The following is a 26238-nucleotide window of genomic DNA, read 5'->3' on the forward strand; positions in this document are numbered from 1 at the left end:
AGTCTACGCGATGGGAACTCTCTCTGCTAGCCTGAGCTCGACATCCATCCAACGGCCGATCCCTCACACGTCATGTCAAAAGAGCATCGAGCACTAAAACCACGCGTGAGTCACTAAGCTGTGGTCGTGGTCTCGCGCGTACTGAAGAAGGTATCGCGTCCAGAGCGACTTTGAACATAACGAGCTGATCAGAGACAGGTATTCAGTGCAGAACTCCAGGAGATCAATTGTGTCCGGCAGTTAGCGGGAGTCGGAATATCGCCACCGGTCCTTTGTTAGACGGTTTTGGCCGTCGCAGATTCCGCGTACGCGTGTCGGGACACCGTAGCCTTCTTGGTCGGACAATTGTTCGCTGATAGTTGTTGCACGGGGCGCTGGGGTACGCTGGGACCAGACCTGCGCGTCTCTTCAGTCTCTAGCATTTACCATCCCCCCCCCACCACCACCAGCTACTACTGCCCCTCATCTTGACCTGAATAACCCTCGAACATCTCCATTGCGCTACTATCAGTCCTTCAGCCCCTTATTGGACCCATCCTCGGCATGTCATTCAACAAGAACATACGTATCCCCCATAAACGGTTCCTCAACGACTTCTGGCCGGTCCCCGCTCCCGACTCCCCGCACTACAGGATCAGGGGGAATCAGCACAAGCTCCGAAAATTCGTAGTTGCTACTAAGGAGATAATGACGTCGTCAGGAGGAAAGCCCCCGGCTGAAGCTTTCGTAAGCCTGCACATTATGTTGCTACCCATGGATGGTTTGCTAACCACCTCATTCCCTCCGCCTACCGGGAAGGCCAAACTGGTCCATGATTTCAGGCTCGCTCCAGGCTTACAACTGTCCCTCTCTCCCCCATTTGACGCAGAGGGCGATGACAGGTGGGGTTACATCGAACCCCTCGAAGACCATCGACCCCAGTGGGCGCGTCCGCGCGTTCGCATTCACTTCTGCCGCCAAGACCCTTTCCTGGGTTTGGAGGAGGACAACTGGGTGCCGGAGCACGCGCACTACCGCCAGTTTACCAGGCTCGTCATCAACGCCCGTGTCGAGGAGGGCTTTACTCTGCAAATTCTCACCGCCGCGTATGTGCTCATCGTGCACGAGTCTACTCTCCGCCTCTCGCGCTGGGACCGCTCAGGTACGGTGTTCTCGCGCAAGTTCGACTTCATCAAGGACCCCGCTGCCCTCGCGGAGGTATTCTGGCGCCTCTCGATGCTGAGTGACTCTCAGCTCGGGATGGACCCCACTGCGACTCCAGTGCTCCCGGGCTCGGAGGAGGATAGACTCTTGGAGCGAGTTTCGATGCCGCGCGCAGATGATTTTCCGTACGAGGAGGGCGTAGTCATCGATGGAAACCCGGACGACCCCGCGCGCGAGTTCGCGTACGTCCGCGCTCAGCTAGACGATTGCCTGCACAACTGGGAGAGGCATCCGTTCGTCGGTATTAGCCCCCGGTGGAAGCTCTCTGTGCCCCTCGAAGATGGCAGCGTGCGCAGTTTCCTTGTCGGCCCGCCGTTTGCTTACCACAATCCGTTGTCCATGAGGGTGGATACCCGCAACGGGCGCGTCTATATTGCGGTCGACTGTGCGACAGAGAAACTTGTCTTTCTGAAAGACGCTTGGCGGTTCACGGACGTCGACGCGGAGCAACTATCCGAGCGTGAGGGTCTGGTGCTGAGGCGACTCAACGAGGCGGGCGTGTTCAATGTGCCAACGCTGATCTGCGAAACGGAGCTGCCGGGCTTAAAGACGGTGGCGCCGCAGTACAAGAAACGTGAAGATATGCCAGCAGACGGAGCTCCTCATATGAACTCTGGGGATGAAGATGAGGACGAGGACGAGGACAAGGAGGTCTACTGGGCCGATCCGGAGGGAGAGGAGATCGACGAGTTGAGCCACTACCGCATGGTCGTCTCGGAAATTTGCATTGCGATCGATGATTGCGCCTTCAAGACCGGACGGCAGCTCGTGTCAGCCATCCGTGACTGCATATACGGTGAGTGCTCGACATGTACCCAAACTCACAGAATGCAACGCTCAACGCTCACTTCCTCACCATCAGCCCACTCCCGAGCTGTTGAAGTGCTGGGCCGTCTGCACTGCGACATCAGTGACTCAAACATTATGATATGCCCCAAGGTCGAGGTTTCGGCGGAAACAGGGAAGCATACGATCCGATGGTTGGGTATGCTAATTGATTGGGAACTAAACCGGCGAGTGGGCGAGAAGCTTCCCCTCCCATTCCGTATGACGTACTTGGTGCGCGTTTCGCTCTCACTATTAACATCAACCTGTATCCTGACCTGGACCTCTCTTAGCGCACTTGGAAATATGTGTCACATGCCTATCATGAGAAGACCAGCAAGACACTGACCATATCCGACGAACTCGAGTCATTTCTCTATGTCCTCCTATACCTCGCTGTCCGTTTCCTACGGAGCAACGTCGATAAATTCTCAGAGTGGGACAGGTTGCTCTTGCCGGCGCACTCCGGGGCTATTCGCAAGGAGCCCATGCTGGGTGGTGGCTATGTCTTTGCGGACTACTCGTCCCACAACATTCTCGACTTCAACGAGCTGCCCCTCAAGGATCCGGATTGGGTTCCGAACGACATCCGCACGCCCCTGCAAATCCTCTTCCACGATTTCCTCTGGTTATTTCATGCGCAGTGGCTCTTTACGAGGGAGGGTCCTCGACGCGAGATGTTTGTTGAACATCCTGATATGAGACCCTGGCCGCGTGAATCCGCAGACGAGAAGACGAGCGAAGCCTCCAGTTCCTGTGAATTTGTCTTCAGGCCTACCCCGCAGTATCCCCCGATGACAAGGGCGTCGAACTTGGCGAGACGACTGAAGGACCACAGCGCGGTGCTGCAGCTGTTCGACGACGCGTTCAAGGAGCCGTGGCCGACGAACGACTACGTCGGAGACAGATTCATGAACAACAGACCGGATGAACAAGCCCGACGCATGAAAATCAACACTGGTAGAGCCCCGGCGAAACGCGAGCAGAAGAAGGTCGAGAAGATTAACCCAAAAAAGCGTCGCCGCAACCCTCCGCGAGCTGCTCGTCCGCCTGAACCGGTTCGCCGCAACCCTCCGCGAGCTGCGCGTCCGTCTGCACCGGCTCCAGATGAACGGCCTGCGAAGCGTCGGCGGCGTGGTGCGTAGGTATAATAGTAACGTGCTATCTTATATGTAATTTATCCTGTAGTGTACATGCGATGTGTCTTGGAACAAATTGCGTTAACGTTTTCACGTTTCCCGTGACCAGAGTTACAGCATCTTCACTGCGACTATGATCATGACGTCTCCCGCTCCTTGTGATACCGCCGCCCTCGTTTAACTCTTCGCGCGCAGCTACCAAGGATAGCGGGCGGAAGGACTCGGCAACGAGAGTAGCGCCCTTCTCTTGGTTGTGGCCACCGAACCCCGCCGCTTTTGTTCCCCCTTGGTCGACGTTGACCGCCCCTTTGACGCTTCATGCGCTTTCAGCTGCAGTCTTGCGCTGCAGCTTCCCATCAACAGCTCGCGCCATATAAACATCAGCACCGGCGCACGCCCTCCCGCCCATCTCTACTACCAACCACAATCATCTCGCGCCACACTAGCCTTCCGAGTCCTTGTCTTTGTCTCGACTCCATGCCACAGTACCGGGTTTACCTCGCATGCTACCCTCCATGGCTGCTTTCGAGCGTCCTTTCGTCAGAGAGCGGCTTTCGAGTTTGCTCTGGTCGAAACGTGCACGCCGTCCCGGCCAACCCACGCCAAAAACTCGCGGCAGTGGCTCAGGCCTCCGATGCGCCACAACGAACATGTATTCAAACGAAACCTAGCACATCCCATGTGGTGGACTCAAAACAACGGAATTCACCGTCGCCGCCATCTACCACTCGTTCAATCCCGACGTCTGCGCTCCCGGATCGTTCGCCACCGACCCACCAGGTGATGGTCGCCTCGACAGGCTCGAGTTCCCCGGCGCGTCCGTATTCATCACGTGCACGCGTCACCCCGCGCGTCGCTGTACCCCTTCCCTTCTCAGACGCGTGTGTCTCCAACCGAATCGCGTTCAACTCCCAGGGGTGTAGAGGGATCTCGCTGGGCGACTGGGCGAAGCTCGCGGAGAGGGGCAAGACGTCCCTAGGAATCGACGATCCCCATGAACCCCTCGATGAGCTGTTGTCGAGCGAGGACCAGTTCCTGTTCCAGAACCACGTAAGTGCCTTACTGCGCGCTGCATCCGACTATGGCCTACCTCGAACTAATTACTCTGTGCGGTAGTGGCCTGGATACGATCCCCGGACGTGCTATCTCGACCTGCCGGCACCCGTCGCCGCCGGCCAGCGAGCCTTCACAAAAGTCGACGTGCTCGACCTTGTCTGCCAGGCCCTCACAGACTGGGTCCTGAAGATCACAGTATGCCAAGTTCTTGCGCCATCCGGACCCCTACTGACGAACTCTTGTATGCAGAATTGCAGACAGATCGAGTGTCGCGAACCCGAGTGGGCTATTGGTCTGAAGCAGATCACGTTTAAGCATATATACGTGACGTCCGTCGTGGAGGTCAAAGGCTACGTCTCGAAGTGGGTCCCTGTCCTCGAGATAGACCCACGTGCGTTCCGGCCTCTGTGCCAGCTGTGACGATGTCTACATTACCTTTGAATCTCCGTTAAATATCCTTCTCCGCCAGCTTGATACCCTCTATTGTATTGTACTCATCACTATTGGACCTTGGAATGTCGGACTATCCCCACTCTGCACTACTGTACCGCACTAAACTTTATTTGATGCACCTTCTTCGTCTCCACCTCCGTCTTAGCTGCCGATCTGCGCGTACATTAGTAAGTCGACGATGCTCACCCCTTGTTCCACAGAGTCTATTCAGGGCAATCCGTCCTTGGTCTCGGTGAGTCGTACCTCCTACTTGCTGAGCGCATATACCGACTCATAGCGTGTTTTTCGCAGACAGGGTCGGCTCAACCAGAGGTCGACGTCGAGCGCAGGGGTAAACAGCACTACGCTAGTCCGGGCTCGCGATAAGTCCTCCGATCTCACCAGCATGCATTGGGTGCCAGTCTCTTAGCGTGTCGTCCAATTAGCCACGGCCCAGACACGCGTTTAGTAAGTCCGCGCAGGAGTACCGCGTCCTGCGCGCAGGACGCGGTTCGAGCTCTCAACGTCACTCCCATCAATGACCTCTAGTCAAAGGCGTGCTCGACAACGTGCTGGTGGCTAGTGACTCTTAAACAAGAGGTCTTCAATCCACTACATGTCACCAGGTGTACCGTCGGACGTTCGTTCGAATTGAGATGGCGGCGATAAGGCGGCGGCGACCTTTGCATGTGGGATAGACATGGGCGATACTGAGTACTGTGAATGGGCGTGTCGTCTCCTCTTGGCAGTGTACGTGCATCTAAGGACAGGTTAGCTTCTAATCCATACCTGCGACATAACTAGGCTGTGTGTGCCTTGACCTGGACGAAAGAAAATCTTGAGCAAAGAGGCTCAGGCCGACATGCCCGAGCCTGCGGCAACCACCGGCCCGACTCGGCATCTTTGCAGCGGACCGACTGCGGGCGTCTTTCGATCTTCTCCCGTCCCGTCAGCTTAGCTTCTCCGATGATCACTCATGGATGTGAAAACCGACATAGCACCCTTGCTCTGAACATAATGGATGGGAGTGTCGGTGGCTCTGACAGCGTTGTTGCAATGACAAGGAAGTCGGGTGTGTAGTCACTGTTCAATCGCGGCGAGGAGGGAGGGCCCAGACTACAGGTGCATCAAGGAATCGCATCGACAAAGGTATCAGTTGCATACTGAATTGAACGATAAGAACAGAAACTAGCTGACGGTCTTTCCAAAGCGTCCGCGACACCGAAGCATCTGGCCTGCCACATGCATAACTAAGCTCCGGAGGTCTTCCCTTCCCCGCCCATCATACAGAGCGGGCTGCTGTATCGCGTGGCCCTGCAGTGTCGGATCAGGGTACCAAGAGTCCAAGATTGTCTACTCTCTACCCGAACGAAACACTACATCCTGGATAATCGGAGCGTACTCGAGCTGGCCGCGGTGGCCAGGAACGACGGGAAAGCACGCGAGATGTCACTCATGGCAGGAAGCGCTAGCCACCGTTCGCTCTGGCGGTGCCATCACTCTCCGGGGTTGGCGGGGAATGTTTCAGGAGGAAGGTGAACAGCTTGGCTAATCATTTCTCCAACACGGTCTTCCTTTTTCGGAGAAACTCATCCACCCTCAGCCACTTCCCCACCTTCCCTCGCTCACCGCGAGCTTAGCTAGTAGACATAACCCAGTTGTGGCTAGCCGACGCCAAGAACTCTATCTCGATGGAGTAGTCGGAAGAGATCTGATGAGCAGCGACCATGTGGAAGGTGTCGTTTGTGCACTTCCACTCAGAATGGCGCAATCTCTGAGAAGAGGTGCGCATGGGAAGATCCCTGCCTTCTCGCTGCAATCTCGCTGACCTTTGGGCTCTTTCGCCAGCATTCGCCTTAGGCACGGCCGAGCCACGGTTCCTTGAGGCTCCGTGATGCCGCATGGTTCCAGAGAATTGCACAAAGCGCCAGCTCCATGTCGTATTAGTCTCTGCTCCTTATCCGCCCCGCTGCCCATGGAGTCTCGAGTATATTTGACGGCTCCGTCAGAGCAGGCACTCTCGCCCTTCAGCTCAGCGGTACCCTGTGCTTGGCTATAGCTGCACGCCCCTCGCCAGTCTCTCCCGTCCATGGCTCCTCACGACGGCATCGACCAGCTGCCCCAGCTGCCCGCTGCTCCTTCCTCTCCCGCAGAGTCCATCGACGAGAAGAAAGTCTTCGAGAAGCGACTCAGCTCGGACTCCTCCATCGGCCACAAAGTCGAGCAGGGCTCCGCGTACGATGACGACGATGTCCAGTACGTGAATGGCGAGCCGGTCATTACCTCGGGGCGGGACGTCTCGCGCTATCTCATCGACGTGCGGGATGACGGCGACCCCGCGCTGACATTCCGGTCGCTCTTCCTCGGAACTGTATTTGCCGGACTCGGAGCTGCTCTCTGTCAGGTGCGCAGGCGTGCATACGGTCTGTTATCGCGCCTTGGACACTTTTCTCACTGACGTCACATGGACTATACAGATTTACCTGTTCAAGCCGGTCCAGATGTCGGTGTCGACAGTGTTTCTCCTCCTTCTGATATACAGTGTCGGAATCGCTTGGGCGAAGTACCTCCCTCGTAAGGAATTGGTGGAGGGCACCCGGTTCGCACGTTTGGCTGGGGTCATCGACTTCATCAACCCTGGGGAGTTCCGTATCAAGGAGGTACAATGCATTCTGTCTAGTCGTCTGACGTTGTGCTGATAGGAATGCAGCATGTTATCTCATCCCTTATTGCTTCTACGGCGGCGTATGGAAGTACCGCTGTCATGAACTTCGCCGTTCAGCGTGTAAGTACCGCAGTAATCCCGAGTCCACACGTGCTGACCACCCCTCCAGCTCTACTATGAAACCAACGTCGAAGCTACGACTGCTGTACTTGCGACATTTTCTACAGCATGCTTCGGGTACGACAGCTTGTCCGTTGCTCCTAATCTCGCTCACGTACGTCCCGGACAGATACGGCTTGGTCGGACTCCTCCGTCCACTCACCGTGTATCCCTCCGAGATGGTCTACTGGGCTGTAAGTGCTACGATCGTAGACCATGGTACATCTGACAATGGATGAATCCTCGCAGAACCTGCCCACCGTGTCTATTTTCCAAGCTCTCCACTTCGACACCAAGGAGAACCACAAGCGTCTCAAGTTCTTCTGGACGGCCTTCACCGGGATGTTCTGCTTCGAAGTCTTCCCGTCGTACATCTTCCCACTCCTGAACGGTATCAACGTTGTCTGCCTGTCGACCCAGCACGTGGGGAGCGCCGCCCAGGACGTCATCACGAATCTCTTCGGGGGCACGAACGGCAACGAAGGTCTGGGCTTCCTCAGCATCTCCCTCGACTGGCAGTACATTGGCTCGACTTTCGTCAGCCTCCCACTCGTGCAGCAGGTAAATTCGTGGATCGGCTACGGGCTGTGCTACGTGATCATCATGGCGATTTACTACTCCAATGGGTGGAACTCGAAGATGTTCCCGATGCTCTCGACGTCGCTGTACTCGCAGAACGGCACCAGATATGACCAGAAGGCCGTGTTCGGCGACACGTTCTCGCTCAACCAGACTGCGCTCGACATCGTTGGCCTGCCTGCGCTCACCGGGTCTAATGCCTATGCGAACCTTACTGCCAACCTCGCGGTATGTAGAGTACTGCGTGCTAGATGTCTCCTGGCTCATATCACTCCCGTTGATAGATCGGGGGTCTCATTGCGCACTGCCTCTTCTTCTGGACTCCGTACGTATACGACTCTTTCAAGCAGGCGCGTACGAAGACACAGCCGGATCCCCACTGGCAGGTGGGTCCTATCACTACATCGACCCAGAACTCGTATTCACGAGTATACGCTGCAGGTTCTGAACAAGAACTACAAGGAGGTTCCGTGGTGGTGGTACATCATCCTGCTGGTCCTTGCCTTCTTCGCAGGTACCTCGCTCCGTGCCAGACAGACTATCTGTGTCTAACGATTCGACTCGGCGAACTTGCAGGTCTCATCGTCGTGTTCAAGGGGCAGACCACCCTGCCTTGGTGGGCATACATCATCTCGCTTCTCCTCGGCGCGTTCATCACGCCGTTCTCGACTTTGCTCTACGCCCGGATGGGGAACGGCATCGCCACCAACCAACTCATGAAGATGGTCGCTGGCGCGGTCAACCCCGGGAAGCCCGTCGCCAACCTCTACGTATGTAGCCTGCGTGCCGCGTTCCAACCTTTACCGACTGATAAACTAACGGATGCCTCCAGTTCTCGATGTGGAGCCACGACGTCGTCTCGACGTCCATCGGATTGGCGTCGGATCTCAAGATGGGCCAGTACCTCAAGATCCCTCCTCGTGCGATGTTCCTGACGCAAATCTGGGGAACTTTGTTGGGTAAGCAGCAATGTTTTCTTGTCCAAGTTGCTTGTATCGTTGATAGTCATCCTGTTTCCGTGTAGGTGCGCTTATTAACTACGGTGAGCATTCAGCACAAAAGACCATTGTCCATGCACTGATAGCGTTCCGCAGTGGTGATGGTCTCAGTCGTGGATGCCCAGCGTGAGATCCTACTCGATCCTCATGGCACGAATGTCTGGAGGTACGTACTCTCATAAACTTTTTTCTTTCGGAAGATTTCAACTGTATTGACCGTCTTGTAGTGGTCAGGAAGTTCAGAGCCTCAACAGCGCCGCCGTCACCTGGTCGCTCGCTAAGCAGCTCTACGGTCCCCACGGACCCTATATCTGGATCCCCCTCGGTCTCCTCTTCGGCATGATCCCAACCGCATTCCAGTGGGCAATTTCGAAGGTTTGTATCCCCTATTCCTTCGAGCTGCCTCCATCGCTCAACGTCAGACCCACAAATTTCTACAGAGATGGCCTGTGATTGGCGGCATCAGAGTCGACTCCGTCATCCTGCCCATTATCTACATGTACTCCGCGTGGATGTCCGCCGGCAGCAACTCGACGATCCTCTCCAGCTTCCTCGTCGGGCTCGTGTCCCAGCTGTGGCTGCGCCGCTACCACCCCGGCTGGTTCAAGAAGTACAACTACATCCTCGGGGGCGCGCTCGACGGCGGGGCGCAGGTCATGATCTTCATCCTCTCGTTCGCCGTGTTTGGTGCGTCCGGGGTGCCGAAGCCGTTCCCGGCGTGGGCGGGCAACCCGGTGCAGGGGAATGTCGACTATTGCAATGGGAACGGGGCGCTGGATTAGAGTTCGAATTGTGCTTTGGATCGTCTGGTTGTAGCATTAGTCTCAGATCTCTCTCTCTCTCCGGTACTTTGTGTTTGCTGCTGTCGTTCTGGTGTGTAGGTTTGGTGAGGGGATTTACGGTGTACGATACGCTGTCCGATGTTCCTGTTACGAGTAGCAATGAAGATGACACGTTTCTCCGAGCCATACGACGTGAATACAACCTGCAATTGCGACATCTCTCTTCAGTGGATCGGCGGCCTGTTCGGGGATACATCAAGCGCAGAATGACTCGCACAAGCATAAAGAGGCAGGTTTCGATGCGAGAATACGATACGAATCGACTAGTATGATACAAAATGCTACCCTCTACTACGTCTGAGATTGTACATTGACGTGGAACGTGAACTAGAACCGCGAGTCGTGCGGGATGTGCGGGTCCCACGAGTGCGCCGCACTGTGCGCCTGCTGCCCTCCGCGGTCTTCTCGTCCATGCGCTCCTCAGGAGGCTCCTCCTCAATGGGTTCCTCCTCCTCCTCAATGGGCTTCTGCTTGCTCACGCGCTGCTTCCCCTTCGTGTTAGCGCGACTTCGTTGACGCTTGGCCTTGGGCTCATCGGCATCCGGCTCGTCCGCGCCGTTCTCGTTACTGTCGCCGGCTCCAGACTCATGAGAGTTCCCGATCTCGTCGTTGACCTCCTCGTCGCTCTTGCTTGGCTCATCCTTCAGCTGGTCGCCGACTACGTCGCCTGTGGGCCATTGAAACTTCGAGCTCAAGGCCGAATCGAACAAACTGAGGAGCTTGGTATGGCTGTTGAGAAACTTGGCATCACTGTCGACCGCGAGTGAATCAGCAGCGCGTTTCTCCTTTTCCTGCGTGGTCCCCTGTTCCTTGTCTCCTTGCTCGCCAGCTGCCTCATCCTCCGCGACTTCGTCTAGCTTCTGAAGCATCTCCGCGTCTTCGGTTTTCCAGTCAGGAGTCTCCAACAACATCTTGTAACGGGCTTTGAACCATCGTAACATGGCGGTAAAAACCACGTTGATAGGTTGACTCTTCCGAAGGCCGTCGTCGCCGAGGAAGCAGTAAGCACCCGGGCCCGACCGTGGGAGCACACCCATCACCACGGCGTCACGCTTGTTCGAGCCACAACGATACTGCCCTTCTTCAAACGAGTACTGGTCGAAGTAGTCGAACATGGTGTACTGGAGGCTCTTGCAGGTATGGCGGAGGTAGCGGAGGGCGTTGTGAAGCGTGACATGGTAAAAGGATTCGATCTCATCCGCGATCTGGACAGGCTTCTCGGGGTTGTCGAGGATATACGCAGATGCGTACTGCCAAGTGCCCTATGAAGTCCGTGTGAGCGGTATTCGTGTGCGGCAGAAAAACCACGCTTACCGTCCGAACAACTTGGCGAGCCGTCTCAACATCGTCTTCACCGGCGATCGGCTTCGACAGCTCCCAGTCGGCGAGCATCCCCCTCCACTTCACACGCAGTACGCCCTTCTCGTCGGGTTCAACTCTCGGGCAGATCAGAATATTGTTGGAGCTGATGTCGCGGTGCAGAATCTTCGTCTTCGTTGCTGCGCCCTCATGAGCTACGTGGATGATGTCAGTCAAGGGAATTCGCACACGATTGAACAAAGGCGTACCTTTGACACAGTCGCGCATGATCGAGATCAGCTGCTTCCCCGTCGTGAAGTGCTCGAGCCCGAGGCAGACCTCCTCGACCACAACACGATAGTGTCGGAAGTAACGGGTGACGTTCCTCTCCTGCTTGAAGTCTTCTAGAGTAGGTTGTCGAGGGGTGATCGGGACATCGACATCGGGGAGCACCGACGCCTTCGACGAAGTGTTGCGGCAGGGAGTCTTCTTACGCTTCTTGCTTGCTCCCGATCCGCTAGCCTGGGACTGGCCGCTCCCGGACACGGGCTGCTCCCGATAAGCAATGAACGGAGTTTTGGTCACATCCGGGAGCTCAGCGTCGCAGACATACGTAGGAGTGTTCTCGACCCCAGTGCTGCGAAGGTCGCGCAAAACTCGCCCTTCGGTCGCGACGTTCTGGTAGTTGGCGCGCCAGGCATCCTTGAGGAACGCGAACCGCTTCCTGCTGACGTCCCATGCAATAAAACCGCGCGTGCCGCGCCCGGTCATGCCAGTTGCAGTGAAAGTTGCCTTCCCAACGAGAAAATGGTGCTCTTTGTTCCCCACAGGCACTGTCAGGCAGTAACGAGGAATGCCTTTTGCTATAGACTTCGCAAAGGCCTCCCTGACGAAGCGGAACGTGTAGTGCTCCTGCGCCTTCGTAACGATGGTACCCTCGACTTCGGAGATGTCGGTGCCGTCGACGTCTCGCGTGAGTTTGTCCATGAACTCGTACTCTTCGCTGCCTGGAATCAGGAGGATGGCAGTAGTATCAAAGCCTTGTTTCCCGGCGTCGAGTCGCGAGAAGTTCCAGAGGACGTTACGGAGACGGATGCGTTCCTGAGTGTATTTGAAAGACTCGGTGAAGACGGTGCCGGAACGATCCCAGCGCGTAACCCGAAGGTGGTTGCCGTTGACGAGGAGGAAGAACATGGCGACGCGATGTTGGAGAGAGAACGCATTGGCGACGTACGTGGTGATCTGCCCTCGGACGTCGGTACGCGTTTCTGAGGCGCCGTCGCCGGTCTTGTCGTCGTAGGGATCGTGCTGGCCTCCCCCGCGCTTGAACTCGATCAGCAGCCGGGAGGTTTCCCAATACGGGCGACCGTCGGTGGGGACGTCTTCCTCTTTGTACAGAGCGGCATCAACCTTGAGGCCCTGCTTGTCCTTCTCTCCGGTCACCTTATCCTTGAGTGCACTCGTGTCCTGAGATAGCCCGATGCGATAGCCAGGACAGGGACCTTTGGCGTGGTTCAACCACTCCTCCTAGCAGATCGGTGAGGACAGCATGGGGAAGAAGTTTACGTGGAGCGACTCACCCATGCTGCAGCAATCTGTTTCTCGGACGAAGCATTGTCGATGAGATCCGCCAGTTTCTTTGTCATCGTAGGTGGTCGCTTTGGTTTGCCCTCAGGCTCGGGGATGAAAGTTGGAATGAAAGAGTCGGAGGAGAGATGGTGACCCATGTTCTCGTCACTCTCGGCGTGCTCAAGGCGGATCTGTTTGTTCAAGACACTGGCTTGGTCAGATCTGAACTGACTATAACTAGACATGCCCGGCTTGAGTCGTGGAGCAGGTGGTCGGGCGGGCTCAGACCGGATGACCCGGCCGGTGTGCGCCATGGCGGTCCCTTTTTTCCTTACCCTCTCCCAACGTCTACCTTCGGCCACTCACATGTTTGGGGGAGAGGTCGTGAATTTATGCGGAATGGGTTCGCGGTGGTTGTGGTAGATGACTACGGCTGTGCGCCTGAGGAATTGACTTCGAGGTTTGAATGCGTTGCGACTTCGTCAAAGTAGATGCGTTATCAAGGTCTATATCGGGCAACAATGGTGGAAGGGAACGTCTTTGTGCTCGGGTGGTGAGGATGACCGTCTGCTACAAGTTGAACTTTTTGCACGGGCCAGGGCCGGCTGCGGTAAGCGTGACTGATGGCACAGCGCCACGCGACCCTATAAGGCAAGTCAAATCAGCAGAGGCGCCCTGGTGGTTAGAGCAGCAATGGTCTAAAAGCCTCGGCCTGCACACGCTAAATCCAATGATAGATAGCTCAAGGCACACATCAAACGCAGAAAAATTGGCCGAAATGAGATGTGCTGCGAACATTCACTGCAACCATAGAAGATGGCCGAAGCAGTGCAATGGACCACAATTGTCGCACACGTTGGGGTCCTCGCAAAGCGCACGAGGTGAATCCATTGTTAGCAAAAAGAAGCTCCAGCATAGCATATGGGGCCATCTATGTATGGCTCATATTGTCGCGACGGATGCAACTCCTCGATGCCTCGGCCCACTCCGATGGCACCGGGCAGTCGATAGGAAAGCGCGTGGATCCTCAGGCCGATGGATGATTCAGCCTGAAACCGAAGCAACCAGCCTCTCGGCAATCAGGCCGGTTGGCCTAGGTCGTTCCGGTGCCCGGACCCCTCCCCAACCACCCGTTCGTAAGAAGCGTATGTGCAATGCCCCTTGGATAATTCTGAGATTGGTTCGCTGCATGACTGAGTACCGTACTTTGATAAGCAAAATAATAGCGTCGACGGAAGTAATATCTTGCCTAACTCCTCCTCCTCCGCCTCCTCCGCAGTGAAGTGGGGTTCCCTTCAGGTCGCGTTATATGAGTTACTATTCTGTACGCATCCGAGCAATGCTGATTACGCTACTAGTAGATGCCCTGAACCGTCGATCACGTGGAAGTTGAGCAATATGAACCTCCGAGTCCAACCGCCAAGTTGTGAGCCGTAACTCGCAGGAGGTAACCGCCATGACTATTCGAGATTTATTGGACAAATTCTTCCTATAGTTACTAAACGCGGCACGCACTCTGGATTGCAAAAGCATCCGCGGAAAGCACCCGTGTACGAAGTGAGGCCCGACCGAGTCCACCGGAATGCGCGTACCTTGAGACCGTTAACTTGAAGGAAGAAAAGGAATATCGATGTGCCATGCGGCTGGGAGAAAATGGGGGCGACGTATTCCTCGAGCTGCAAGCTTACATCCGGGCATGTCTTCACGTGCTTTGGGTCACCCGTCTCCATGTTCTCGAAGGAGGATCGAGCTTTGCTCCACGGGGCTTGAAGATGGAGCGCGGGAAAGGTACGCCCCAGCGGTCGCAAGCATCCGGAAGTAGAGTCCCTTTGACCTTGAGGGCAGTTATGTCCTGGTCGTCTTGAGGTACACATCGGAAGCCTGGGTGGCAGGGGCTGCTTGCGGGGCCTTGTGTTCTCGTCCACTCGACCTAAAAACCGGTATGAGCTCCAGACACCTCAGAAGATCAGTGACTATTCACCGGTGTGCATATGACGCCTCATCCGTTGCAGGATATCATGGTCTTGCAGATTTTGATACAACACGGGTGGCTCGCCGACGACGCCGGCAAAGCCGGCGCCACCAATCAATGGCGCGTTCAGGACGCTGCTCAGCACCTGGTTCGAAGCGCGCTAAATGATCCTCGACGTGCCGACGGCAAAGAATGTGCTGACAGGGAGTATTCGGGGCCGACGGCTCGCGTCCGCGAGCTGTAGGACTCGGAAGCTGTAGGACGAATGGTCCGTGGGGCGTGGCTCGGATTGCTCGACGAGTATCTGCCCCACAGCTGGACAAGGTTGGAGACCTCGAGGGCCCAATGACCTAGCAAGAAGATTGCGTCGGACAGTTCGGACGACGAGCCGCCATCCAACTTGAACTTGAAGCGCTGCCGCCAGTGCACGAGGAAAAACCGGGGAAGGCAGAAGCGCCTTAAGGACCGGTGGTGGAGAACAAACGCTCTTGAAGTGGTGTAAGGGGAACAATTGTGCTGATATAAGTCTACGGGCGCGACTTACAAGTTATTCTGTGGATTCCCGGAGTACCCATGTATGGTAGCGGTGTGTATCGTGCGAGGACTAGCGCAGATGATAGAAGTGATGGAGAGGAAATGCTTCGATACAATGTTATAGCACAGCTGGAGATCGCGGATCGCAAAGTACATGACAGCGGAGGTATAAGAGACGATTGAGGGAATCAAGGAAACAGAGAGCCGGGTCATCGACGTGCGTGTAAGTGAGGAAATAACTGTAGGTAGTGAGTGTCCAGCATCTTGTGCATTGGAATCCGGGATCGTCGTGATGGGTGATGTGTGCAGGCGTGTAAGATATTGGGACTGAAACTAGAAGGGAAAGCGGACTCCAGAGCTCGACGCTCAGTAGTTAGAGAGCATCAGCACGAAGATGTTTGGCGCGGCGTAGCCCAAGCGTGCCTTGGCGTAGCTGTCCTTCCGGGTTAGCTTGTCGAAGAACACGCGTTCTCGGAGCCAGTCTGGATACGGGTATCGTTCAATACTAGTCACCTCGAGTCCTGTACGCATGGAGGGCGACTCACCGACTCTCCGGAACTGCGTCGGCGCCACTGGAGGGGAGTAGTACTGCTGCCACCCAGCACCTGTGGCGGAGGAAGCATATCGTCGGACTTGCTCCTGCAGACGTGGTGGCAACGAGTCAAACTCCTTCTCCGTAACCATCTTCTCCGAGTACCTATATGAAGAACAGTGAGATCCGGATGGTTCGGGAACAAGATGCGAATACGCACTCCTTGAACAGCGTGGTACAGATATCTCCGAGCGTAACTCCATTAGGGTTCTTGATGATAGTGCACCATGGACTGAACTCGGTGATTATGATCAATTCCTCCACTCGGGGCATGGTGGCGGGCTCCTCCTTCGCGGTGAACGGGATATCTCGGTCGCGTGCTTCGTGGTTGTACCCGCCAGTTTGGCCTGATACGCGAGCATGCCATGTTCGAGAGCGCAGTCGTAGGTGACAGACAGAAACACGCACCAGTAGAGAGATTGAAAATCAGCTGGAATGATTCGCTCGTGTTCGCAAGGATGGGGTTGATCTCGAGCTCCGTACCAAGTAGGTACAAGTCCGTCTGGCTGAGAACAGGTCCATCTGAAGACCTGGGTTTGGTATGGTGCCTGCGATGGGATAAGGGTGTGACTTACAGCTTCCGCCTGGGGCCCACTTCCCGATCGTGTCCGCCATGATGCCAATGTCGTGCGGAAGTCAGGTATGTGCAGATGGTCGTAAGGATGAGCCAAAGAGGCGGAGAATGGGGATAATGTCCGCGCTGGCTCAGAAGAGAGCTTTATACGAAGCAGCGAGGCAAGTCAAGTAAGCCGGGGGCGATGCCACAACGATCTTCGCAAAGTAATTGAAGTCCAGGCGCCTCGAAGTTATCGGATGAGATCAAGCTCACATGCACGCTGAAGTATGGTCCGTTACCACGCCGATCAAGATGGAAATAACGATGTTCAACGTGAGTGTGGTGGAGGCGAGACGTGACGCCGCGGCTTATGCTGATATCTGGCAAAAGACAGACTGAGAGTCCTGAAGAGTCCGATTTCAGAAGCTATGTGAAGCGGAGCGTGTCGGAGTTACACCATCCGCCAATCGCCACGCGTCAAGACGCGTCCTTTTGTAACCCCGCCCGTCGGATTGTCAACTTGCACTCGTAACGCGATCAGTGAAGTCGCCGCCTCACTCTGTGTCCTCGACATTGGCGACTCCGTGCATCACGAACCATGAGCGACGACGCCGCATGAACGCGCGCAGCACGCCCCCAACACGCCCATGTTACGAAAAGCCCCGTAATCGCGAGTATATCAGCGACATAATCGCCGACATCGCTGGAAATCAGTCGTACCCTGCACCCTGCACCCAAACGCGGACATCTCTTCCAGCCGGACCTCAAAGTATCCTGTGTCCCTTCCGTTCCACTTGCTGACCGGTGGTCAAGAACCAGCAAGCTCGTGGGGGCCTCGTGGACAGCGCGGGACTGGAGTCATCGCATCTGCAGAGATAGGCAGTGCTGTTCGGCGTCGTCAAAAAAGGTATGTTACGCCTCGTCTGCGCACAGTGCCCCGCGCATTGCTTGTGTCCCAACCTTACATTCCCGCCCCAAGTCACCATCTTAGGACGCGTATCACCGAGTCATAGATAGCCTGCGCGCGACCGACGCGATGTCGTGGACACCTGTCGTTCCTCCATTCCCATCGCCCAGCGGCGGTGGCGGCTCTACCCCACTCAATCCTCCTCCACCAGTTATCCCCCAAGTTTCGCCCAACAACCCGCCCCAGGCTCCAGCGTGGGCCCAAGGACAGACATTTCCTGCGCAGTCGCCCTACATGGCCGCCGGTCAACCTTTCGTCGGTGGTATGCCTGGGTCCTACTTCATCCCACCTGTGGCGCTCCCAGGCGGAGCGACGCCCATGATGCAACCTAACCAAGGATTCTCGACGGATTTCACCGGCTTCCCCGCCGCAGGCATGTCCGGCGGCGGCAGCAACGCAGGCGGGACCCCATACGTTCGTCCAGGTGGGCCTCCGACCACGCCCTACATGGGAGCAGCAGGCTCTCAAACCGGGTACAGCACCTTTCAGCAACCGCTTCCGCCTCAAGGGATGCCTTACGGGATGGGCATGCCCATGGGTATGCCTCAGTATGGCACACCGTTCATGATGCCAGGCGCCATCCCGGGAGGAATGCCTGGCGGAATGCCCGGTGGTATGCCTGGCGGAATGCCCGGTGGAATGCCCGGTGGAATGCCCGGTGGAATGCCCGGTGGGATGCCCGGTGGGATGCCTGGTGGAATGGGAGGCATGATGGGTGGGATGATGGGCGGCGCAATGCCGGGTGTAATGGCAGGCGGGTATCCGTTCACTCCCGCAGCTGGTACTGTACCTATGGGCGGAGGCGCGCCTCCGTTGCAACAGTCGCATTCCACCGGAGGACGGTTCGGGAACCCCAAGGAGAAGCAGCCTTGGGATGAGTTGGACAAGTTTACAGAGGGCCAAGACTGTACGTGTGTCGCCCGAATACGTTAGCCCGCATGTGCTGAACCACGCTTGCAGATGGCCCTATCCTCAAAACTATGTTGGTCCATCGCATGAAGGCGAAGGTTGAGATCAATCCATTGATAATGCCCCCGAACGATGCACTCGATCGCGACTATCTCAAGTGGAACATGCTGTTTCCCACAGGCAACTGCCAACGCTCCAGTGATCGGCCAGGTCGATCTTGGCACAACGGCCGAAATGCTCCCGCTACCTGGCCGCGTGTTACGAAGATCCGTCTCCTCTCGCGCTCGTTTCCGTGGACGATCGACATCCCGGCTACGGACGAGTCCGTGGGCGTAACGTGTGGAGACGTGATCGAGGCCATCCACGAGTCGATGTATGCGCGGCTTTCGCAGCAGCAGTACGATCACGCGTCACGACAACAGAAGCGCCTTCTCTCCGAGTCCTTCTACCACAACCGCTCGACCGCACACGGTGTGCCCGGCGGCCGGCTCCAGCAGACGCTGCTTCGGTGCGACTGGCTCGGACAGGACACGATGTTCGGTGGAGTCGTCGATGACCCGCATCTCGTGCGGGAAATTTGCCGGGACCTACTCCCATGCACGTTCGAGCTCAAGTGCGTCCGCCGCTACCCCATGAGCGAGGCGGAGATGCGGGAGGCAGAAGCGAGGGAACGTGAGGCCGAGGAGCGAGCGAGGTCTTCCAGGAGGTCGCGCTCTCGGGCTACCTCACGCGCGGGCTCGAGCAGGCCACCCACCAGGCCGCCGACGCGCCCGCCGAGCCGCGCTCCGCCGCCTGAGGATTCTTCAGAGACCTCAGACTAGTCGACTTAATCTTTTTCCGTTCTTTGTCCAGTATCTCCTCTCCACGCCGTTACAGAATACAGTACATGAATACCATTCATCACTACGACCTACGTACGTTCGTCATGTCTTCACATACCGTTCTCCTTTCTCTGCTGCTGCATACCCTGCTTGTCGAGGATCTGATATGGATTGAATCAATGCTCATCACAATTTCGATGTCTTACAATGTTACGTTGCATACCGCACATCGCGCTGCTCGTGCTCTCCGTTATCTCCTTGTTTATCGTGTTAATTGCTGCTGTTGTACAGTCTACTGATGTAGTCCTAGCGTTCTCTTTATCCATCGGGCCTCCGTGTTCGCTTTTCCCTTGCACAGAGGTCCTTCCTGAATCCAACACGTCCGAGTCATGTAGCCCGTCTGTATCGCATCTATATCCTATGAGCACACGGAGAAGTGGATTGAAGACTCAAGCTCAAGAATACTACAGGACCAATAGCACTGGAATAAGTTACACCATCGAGGCACAGATACAGAGTGCGAGGAGTGACAGCAAACTATAAGTAGGGTGGTCGCGCTATGTGGGTAGGTTGCGCAATGACGAGCCGGAGCCTGCGCGTCCAGCAGCCCGTGTCCGATGTCTACCGCGCGTCCGGGTCTGAGTAACGGTAGGTCTGAGCTGAGTCGCTGGAACTGGGTCGCTGAGCTGTGGTAGCACTTCGTCCTCCTCGACGACAACAAGCATCGGGACACTCGACTTCTTAGGCTTTGCGTTCCTAGTACGGCGACGTTTGGAGCGGAGCTTCTAGTCCGAGTCATCCGGAGGACAGGGAGAGCTGTCTTCGTCATTCGATTGCTGTGGCCAATCGCGTGCGAGCAGGTCGCCGAGCAACTGCAACATCGTAGTATGGCTGTCTAGTTTCTTGGAGATGTCGCGGACGTCGTCGCTGGCTTCCGGGGCCAAGCCAGAGAGTGTCGCCATGAAGTCGTCTTCAACCGACCACAGCGTTAATCACTGCATGGCGGGCACAGAACCACGGAAGCAACGTCGCGATAACGCAGTTGATCGGTGACCGAGTGCTTTGCCGGAGTCGTCGACCCACTTGCAGTCTTGCCCGCCCGTCTTCGGGAGACATCCGGCGTACGCACAGGCTGATGTGCCGCGGCTTTGGCATTTGCAGGCGTCATGAGCTTGGACAGCTCCCAGTCGCTAAGAAGACCCTTCCAGACGATTCGCAACTTCCCATCCTCAGCATTTTGCTGCGGACACAACGGTGGGGAAGATCAGAACATTCGCAGCGCTGACATCACGGTGACTCTGGGTTCGTGTCTTCTTGACGGCGTGGACATGCGCTGTCAAGACTCTGAGGTTAACATCTGTAGCGCGGGCATATAAAGTAGAGCGGTAAGATGCACCTTGGATGCAGTCGCATATGACAGAAATAAGCTGTCTGCCATTCTTGAACATCGGCATTGAAGGCATGCAAATCTTCTCCGACTCGGACGACAATTCGGGAGTGGCGAAACTTGTGCATAATGTACTTGCCGCGGTTGGGGTAGGCCAAAATCCTCCGTCCAGAGGCCGCTCCGTCCCCTGTTGAGTGCCTTCTCAGCGTCCTGGGCGGGGATAGTACGTCTTGGAGGATCCGCCCAATGCTTGAAAGGCAACTGGAGGCAGCCTACGTTCCGGCGTGTACAATCAAAACAACAACGTCTCAAGGCAATCAGAAGTCGAATGTTCCGGATACCTGCATAATAGGAATTCATGAAGGCGACTTGCTGCGGCAGAACAGGTAACCACCCACAGGCGCCGACGCCACACCGGCGGCTATGCCCATCAGTCACGCCTCACGCTGGGCGTCATGTTCAACTTTCGCTTTGCTTTCTACCTCGTCCTAGGGTTCGAGAGCACAAAGAACCATCGAAGCACATTGTTCGTTTCTTCGGGTTTAATTGCTGCGGTTCATGCCACTCACGTGTCTCATTGTCCATAGCGGGTACAGCGTTGCTCTGGCCAGCTGTGGCCGGTTGAACTTCTGTAGCCACCTCCCCTCGCGCACATATAAGCCCTTTAGCGGCCCGATCCCTCAGGTATGGTCTTCTCCCACCACCAACCACTGCCATGTCTCCTCCTTTTGCTCCTCCGCACCTATTCCAAAGTACATTGACGTCCACTCCTCGCACCAACAGCACTCGTAGTCGGGAGTCTTTCTCCATCATACAATCCACCCTTGAAGAGCTTCGAGACGATCTCGTTGAAGACGGAGCCGACATGTCGTACTGCGTGACAGCCTCAGAATTCTTTGAATCCTTTCTCCCCATCCCAACTGATTCCCGCCGGATGAAGCCCAAGCCAGTCGGAATCAACTTTACCAAGGTTCAAGGCTTTACGTCTGAGAGAGACCTTGCAGAGCGATGGGTACGTGGCTTTTTGACGATGTCGCCGATCTGTGCTTACGGGCGGCGTCTCTAAGGTCGCCGTCGTCAACAACGCGAAGACCCTCTGTGCGGGTTACGCCGTTTGCTTGTCCCAGGACCGCTGGGATCCCGCCGATTCAAACAAACTCAAGGTCGATGCAGCAATCTACCCTCGCAGGAAGCATCCCACTGACGGACGTCCTCATTGGGGTCGTCAGCGGGCCCTCGTCGAGTTCAAGAAGGGAGGCACCGATAGCGACCCATTCCACGACTTGCTGGGCGACGCCCAGGCGCAGAAGCCGACAGAGGTCCGCGGTCAGCTCGCTTCGTACTCAGCCTACTCCTTCTCCCGCCAACAACGCACCGCCAACTTCCTCTTCCTCATCAACGGTACGGAGGCGCGCGTCACGCGCTGGGAACGCGCGGGGACGATCTTCACAGAGGCGTTCGACTACGTCCAAGATCCCGATCTCATGTGTGAGTTCCTCTGGCGGTTCTCTATGCTCACAGAAGAGGATCAGGGCCTCGATCCCACCGCAAAGCTTTTGGGGAAGAATCACAAGTTCTTCAAGTTGATGGACCGAATCGCCGAAAGCCCGCTGGAAGGTCAGCCCGAGGACATCTGCGAGGACGAGGGTACCGTGATTTCACTTCCTTCCACCTCTTCCTCCGGCAAGACGGCTCCCATTGGCGTGTTCAAGTACGTCCGGGAGAAGTTCGCTGCTTCCCTCGAGGACGATGCGCCGAGATATCGACTCTCTGTTCCGACCGATCGCCCAGGGAGGTTCAAGTACTACCTCGTCGGCAAACCCGTCTTTGAGGCTTCTGGCATGCTTGGTCGGGGCACGCGCGGCTACATCGCCATCGACGTCCACACGAAGCGCTTTGTGTGGTTGAAGGACACCTGGCGTGCCTACTACGTCAACGTTGATCCGGAAGGCGAGATACTCAGGAAGTTGCAGGACCAGAACGTCGCGAGGATCCCTACTCTACTCCACGCTGGAGATCTCCAACAAGAGACTCAGATGCACTACCACTGCAAGCCGGACTCCGAGGTGCAGGACTCCGGGGAGGCTAGTGAAGGTAGTCGCGGATCGAAGCGGGCCCGTTCAGGTACCTCCAAGTCGTCTACCGACGACAAGAAGCAACGCAAGCAGCCCCGCGTGCGCCATTTTTCTCACTACCGAATCGTCGTCGACGAAGTATGCCTGCGCCTCAACGAATTCAAGACGTCTCGCCAACTCATCCAGGTTGTGTTGGATTGCGTAGAAGGTACGTCGCGTTGATCTCTGAGCTAGTGAATATACCTGACTCTGGTGTGTAGCGCACGAGGAGGCGGTGACAAAAGCCAAGCTCATTCACGGCGATATCAGCTTCGGAAATGTCCTCATTTTGCCAACACTTGTCGAGAAGGACGGGCAGCTGGTGGTTGAATGGAGAGGCATCTTGGCTGACTGGGAACTCTCAAAGCCCATCCCGGAGGACGGCAAAGCTGCTCGGGCCCGCCAACCAGAGCGAATGGTGAGTACCCAAGTCAACTCGTTCTTTCGCATCTATTCCTCATCACGTATCATTCAATAGGGTACCTGGCAGTTCATGTCTGCTGCCTTGCTCACATGGCTGAGGATGCCCATCGCCGTCGAGGATGAAGTGGAGTCTTTCTTCTACATAATCATCTACGGGGGTGTACGCTTCTTGCGGAGCTCGGTCCACGAGGCCGCCCCCTTCCTACGCTCCTTCTTCGATTCCGTCCTGCTGGAGAAGAACCAGTATCGATGCGGGCTAGTGAAGTGGACCTCAATGCTGGGCGGCGTCATCTCCAATGGCTCTGGCAGCACACTTCGATTCTCTCGAAACAAGAAGAAAGAGCATCCCTTGAACCTCATCATAGCCGACATGCTACCCCTCTTCAAGGCTCGATACGCAGTGATCGACTTCAAGCAGGAGCGCGTCAAATGGCGGATCACCAACAAGCTGAAGAATCCCGGCACAGAGATGGAGTTGCCTGCGTCGCTCGATCAGTCTGTGATAGACTCAGCTGCTCAGCTCAAAACACACGCACATTTCAAGGCATTGCTGCGACGGCTACTGGCGGAGGAGAGCTGGCCCACCGAGGATTACGTTGGCGATCTTACCCTTCCAAGGGTCGCGCCGGTCAAGAACGACGACAATGCCGTTGATGAAGATTCGTCCAGCGACTATGACCAAAGCGGAGATTCCTCGCCCACTATCAAGCGGGCGAAGCTTGAGGCAGATGAAGACATGGCTATCTTCGGCGAGTTGTTCGAAACGGAGGAGGGGAAGATGAACGTGGACCAGGGGGCCGGGACATCTACATCGACTTCCCGTCGATTCGCCGCTTCTCGCAAGTCTACTCGTCGCTGACAGTGAGTCGTCGCGCGGTTGAATCATCGTACCTATTCAATTCCGTGTGACCTTCTCTGTCCACTGTCGTTCATACCCTGACGTTTCTTGCGCATAGTGTATATTCAAGTCAAAGCTCTTTTTATGGTAGTAATATACCTCCGTCCTCATGAATGCGAAGTCTGATGGTCTCAATGTAACTGAGGAGCCTAAATACCTTTAGTGAAGTTCACATGCGATTGATCGTAACCACCGGCGCCTGCTCGGGGCCACCCCAGTGACGGCGGGCGTCATACGCGCTTGTACTCATACACGTCTGACTAACACCTGACTGTCGACACTGCCCATCTGTCTATTAAGACATTTCCAATACTTGGAAGCATAGCGTGCTGTAGGAGGCCACCGTATGGCATCAAATCTCTCTGTGAGTACTAGTAGTCCCGTCGCTAGAGCACTCAACTCACGTATGCAGCACACAGCCACCACCAGAAGGAGTCTGTCAGCATTATCAAGCCAATGGTCTATTACGAATGAGTGAATACGTGCCAAGCTGCTAAGGAGATGTGATGAAGTATGTTGTATTTGCTTCTGTGCGTCCGTCGGACAGGTCTCGGCATGGAGACAGATTCGCCCCCTCCCAGACATCAAGTTGACTGACAAGGGCTGAACTCTGAGCGATCAATGAAATATGTATTGGTGCATCAGCTTGCGCCATTAAGGCGCCCGGGCCGCCGTCGAGTCCATTACCTTCCAATTCGAAGTCCTGCAGTGATGGGAAGTTCGCAGGCCGGTAGATGCTTAGGCGGCATGACACCATCTTATGCTATAGTAAGTCTCATCGAGTGTGTGTGAGGCTGCTGACGGTGCTGAGCTACTGGGCAGGGCTAGGCGAGATCCGACGACATCGAGGGCGAGGAATGCGCAATTGGCGCCCATACTCCAACTCGGCGGCCGACTCCAGAACACTCGAAGATGTGGCGTATATATGCGGAAGGAGATTGCGATCGACCATAAACCCTATTCGTCCTCACCTTCGCAAATACCAGCACAAGCAAAACCCCCAACACACCAGTACTAGAACACAATGTCCGGATACACTGTTGCAATCGTCGGTGGCACTGGAACTCTAGGTCAGTACAGTGTTGTTTAGGTTTGCCGATCGAGCTGACCGTGTACAATATGTTAGGCAACCCCGTCACAACTGAGTTCCTCACGACTTTCCGCTCGTCATTCCCTACCGTCCGCGTGCTCGTGCGCAACCCAGCATCCGAGAAAGCCAAGGATCTGGCCGTGAAGGGTGCAGAGCTGCACAAGCTTGACGAGGCCAACCTGAGCGAGTCGTTCGACAAGGCCTTCGCCGGCGTCGACGCTATCGTGAACACCCTGCCGCACACGGTTTCGGATGCCGAGAAGCACGCGCTGATCGACGCTGTCGCTAGGAGCAGCGCCAAGGTCTACTTCCTGAGCGAGTTCGGAGTGTAAGTGCATTTGCCCTAGTACTCAGGAGTAGAGACTCACAAGAGTTCAGCGATCACCGCCGGAGCGACTTCCCGGGCTACGAGGTCGACGATTGGGTCATCAAGAAGAAGATTGCTGCCGACACTCGCGAGAAAGTCAAGGGCAAGAAGGTCGTTGCGGTTTACACCGGTATCTTCCTCCAACTCGCCTTGGCTGGGGTGAGTTCCCTTCTTCACCCGAGCATATACATGTTGTAACTTTCCGCTCCCTCACACAGACATGGCGTAAGTCCCGCAGAATTGGATCGTCTGCACCAGATGTACTGATTGCCCGACTCTTACAGTCGGTATCGACATTGAGAAGAACACTTTCACATCCTATGGTTCCCCGAGCCAGAAGGTGACATTATCCTCGCTCTCGGACATCGGAAAGGCCCTGGCCCGACTCTCCATCCTTGCTATCGACCCGGCGACTTCCGCGAAGGTTCCGGACGAACTGCGCATTGCCAGCGACACACTCAGCTTCGAGGAAGTTCGCGACGTTGTCGCCCGCGTCAAAGGCGTGGAGAAGGGCAAGATCGTCTCTGAGGATCTTGTGGCGAAGAAGGAAGGGTTGAAGGGGACCCAGAGTGCTCCCGGTGCTATCCTGAGCTACATTCGGTCAGTACATTCGTCTCATACAGTTTGATATAGTAGAGTACTGACAACTTACTGCATAGCGTGCTCATTGGAGAGGGAAAGCTCGACTTTTCCGACAATTCAAACGAGTTGATCAACCCCGGCGAGTCCCTGTGGAAGTGGAGGACGGTCGAGGATCAGCTCCGAGGCCTCTGAATGTCCTCGAGACGATAACCCACATATCCACTCACTGTACTTTTAGTCTAGGATGTCAACAAGACGTG

General features: G+C 56.0%; 7 protein-coding genes across 8 annotated transcripts; 5 read left to right on the plus strand and 2 right to left on the minus strand.

Moving 5' to 3' along the window:
* Positions 1–543: 543 nt before the first annotated feature.
* Positions 544–5042, plus strand: L226DRAFT_575854 (uncharacterized protein; the record flags this gene model as incomplete). Of its 2 annotated transcripts, XM_067685263.1 has the most annotated exons (8): positions 544–1999; positions 2066–2262; positions 2322–3169; positions 3839–4217; positions 4284–4418; positions 4473–4614; positions 4877–4908; positions 4968–5042. In XM_067685263.1, 8 exons carry the CDS (start codon positions 544–546, stop codon positions 5040–5042), a joined length of 3264 nt encoding a protein of 1087 aa, XP_067529641.1. The 2 variants fall into 2 exon arrangements, with proteins under 2 accessions (XP_067529641.1, XP_067529642.1); XM_067685264.1 differs by lacking the exons at positions 544–1999; positions 2066–2262; positions 2322–3169; positions 4877–4908; positions 4968–5042 and having other exon boundaries at positions 3951–4217; positions 4473–4643.
* A 1702-nt stretch (positions 5043–6744) lies between these two features.
* Positions 6745–9838, plus strand: L226DRAFT_472352 (oligopeptide transporter; the record flags this gene model as incomplete). Its single annotated transcript, XM_067676456.1, has 14 exons — positions 6745–7059; positions 7133–7315; positions 7366–7440; positions 7490–7557; positions 7610–7673; positions 7729–8286; positions 8343–8444; positions 8500–8572; positions 8635–8828; positions 8891–9017; positions 9083–9100; positions 9153–9222; positions 9284–9431; positions 9497–9838. 14 exons carry the CDS (start codon positions 6745–6747, stop codon positions 9836–9838), a joined length of 2337 nt encoding a protein of 778 aa, XP_067529643.1.
* Positions 9839–10159: 321 nt separating this feature from the next.
* L226DRAFT_617055 (uncharacterized protein) lies at positions 10160–13305 on the minus strand. The gene is made up of 5 exons (XM_067686982.1): positions 13133–13305; positions 12778–12957; positions 11467–12724; positions 11213–11412; positions 10160–11160 (listed from the first exon to the last, which is right to left on the minus strand). The coding sequence occupies exons 2-5, from the start codon at positions 12922–12924 to the stop codon at positions 10180–10182; spliced, it is 2586 nt and encodes an 861-aa protein (XP_067529644.1). The 5' UTR covers positions 12925–12957; positions 13133–13305; the 3' UTR covers positions 10160–10179.
* Positions 13306–15201: 1896 nt separating this feature from the next.
* On the minus strand, positions 15202–16796 carry L226DRAFT_540079 (uncharacterized protein). Its single transcript, XM_067681800.1, has 5 exons — positions 16440–16796; positions 16273–16386; positions 16025–16211; positions 15818–15969; positions 15202–15754 (listed from the first exon to the last, which is right to left on the minus strand). The coding sequence occupies exons 1-5, from the start codon at positions 16477–16479 to the stop codon at positions 15639–15641; spliced, it is 609 nt and encodes a 202-aa protein (XP_067529645.1). The 5' UTR covers positions 16480–16796; the 3' UTR covers positions 15202–15638.
* An 825-nt stretch (positions 16797–17621) lies between these two features.
* L226DRAFT_548275 (uncharacterized protein) lies at positions 17622–19117 on the plus strand (the record flags this gene model as incomplete). Its single annotated transcript, XM_067682577.1, has 2 exons — positions 17622–18294; positions 18348–19117. 2 exons carry the CDS (start codon positions 17622–17624, stop codon positions 19115–19117), a joined length of 1443 nt encoding a protein of 480 aa, XP_067529646.1.
* Positions 19118–20985: 1868 nt separating this feature from the next.
* On the plus strand, positions 20986–24069 carry L226DRAFT_494709 (uncharacterized protein). The gene is made up of 6 exons (XM_067677492.1): positions 20986–21030; positions 21092–21188; positions 21288–21516; positions 21572–22787; positions 22840–23036; positions 23097–24069. The coding sequence occupies exons 3-6, from the start codon at positions 21370–21372 to the stop codon at positions 23898–23900; spliced, it is 2364 nt and encodes a 787-aa protein (XP_067529647.1). The 5' UTR covers positions 20986–21030; positions 21092–21188; positions 21288–21369; the 3' UTR covers positions 23901–24069.
* An 894-nt stretch (positions 24070–24963) lies between these two features.
* On the plus strand, positions 24964–26170 carry L226DRAFT_472227 (NAD-P-binding protein; the record flags this gene model as incomplete). The annotated part of the gene is made up of 5 exons (XM_067676449.1): positions 24964–25009; positions 25066–25357; positions 25408–25559; positions 25681–25996; positions 26056–26170. 5 exons carry the CDS (start codon positions 24964–24966, stop codon positions 26168–26170), a joined length of 921 nt encoding a protein of 306 aa, XP_067529648.1.
* Positions 26171–26238: the final 68 nt, after the last annotated feature.

Source organism: Lentinus tigrinus, assembly GCF_003813185.1.
Source record: "Lentinus tigrinus ALCF2SS1-7 unplaced genomic scaffold L226scaffold_51, whole genome shotgun sequence".
Taxonomy (NCBI): Eukaryota; Fungi; Basidiomycota; class Agaricomycetes; order Polyporales; family Polyporaceae; genus Lentinus; species Lentinus tigrinus.

Excerpts from the sequence above, each read along its gene's own strand:
- L226DRAFT_617055 (XM_067686982.1), bottom strand. The coding sequence starts at position 12,924 with ATGGGTCACCATCTCTCCTCCGACTCTTTCATTCCAACTTTCATCCCC. Across the intron at positions 12,725-12,777 it reads AACAGATTGCTGCAGCATGG|GAGGAGTGGTTGAACCACGC; the intron begins GTGAGTCGCTCC and ends CCGATCTGCTAG. Across the intron at positions 11,161-11,212 it reads CTCGCCAAGTTGTTCGGACG|GGCACTTGGCAGTACGCATC; the intron begins GTAAGCGTGGTT and ends CGGACTTCATAG.
- L226DRAFT_540079 (XM_067681800.1), bottom strand. The coding sequence starts at position 16,479 with ATGGCGGACACGATCGGGAAGTGGGCCCCAGGCGGAAGCT. Across the intron at positions 16,387-16,439 it reads GTGGGCCCCAGGCGGAAGCT|ATGGACCTGTTCTCAGCCAG; the intron begins GTAAGTCACACC and ends CCAGGTCTTCAG. Across the intron at positions 16,212-16,272 it reads GATTTTCAATCTCTCTACTG|GCCAAACTGGCGGGTACAAC; the intron begins GTGCGTGTTTCT and ends CTCGCGTATCAG.
- L226DRAFT_494709 (XM_067677492.1), top strand. The coding sequence starts at position 21,370 with ATGTCGTACTGCGTGACAGCCTCAGAATTCTTTGAATCCTTTCTCCCC. Across the intron at positions 22,788-22,839 it reads TGTGTTGGATTGCGTAGAAG|CGCACGAGGAGGCGGTGACA; the intron begins GTACGTCGCGTT and ends TCTGGTGTGTAG. Across the intron at positions 23,037-23,096 it reads CCCGCCAACCAGAGCGAATG|GGTACCTGGCAGTTCATGTC; the intron begins GTGAGTACCCAA and ends ATCATTCAATAG.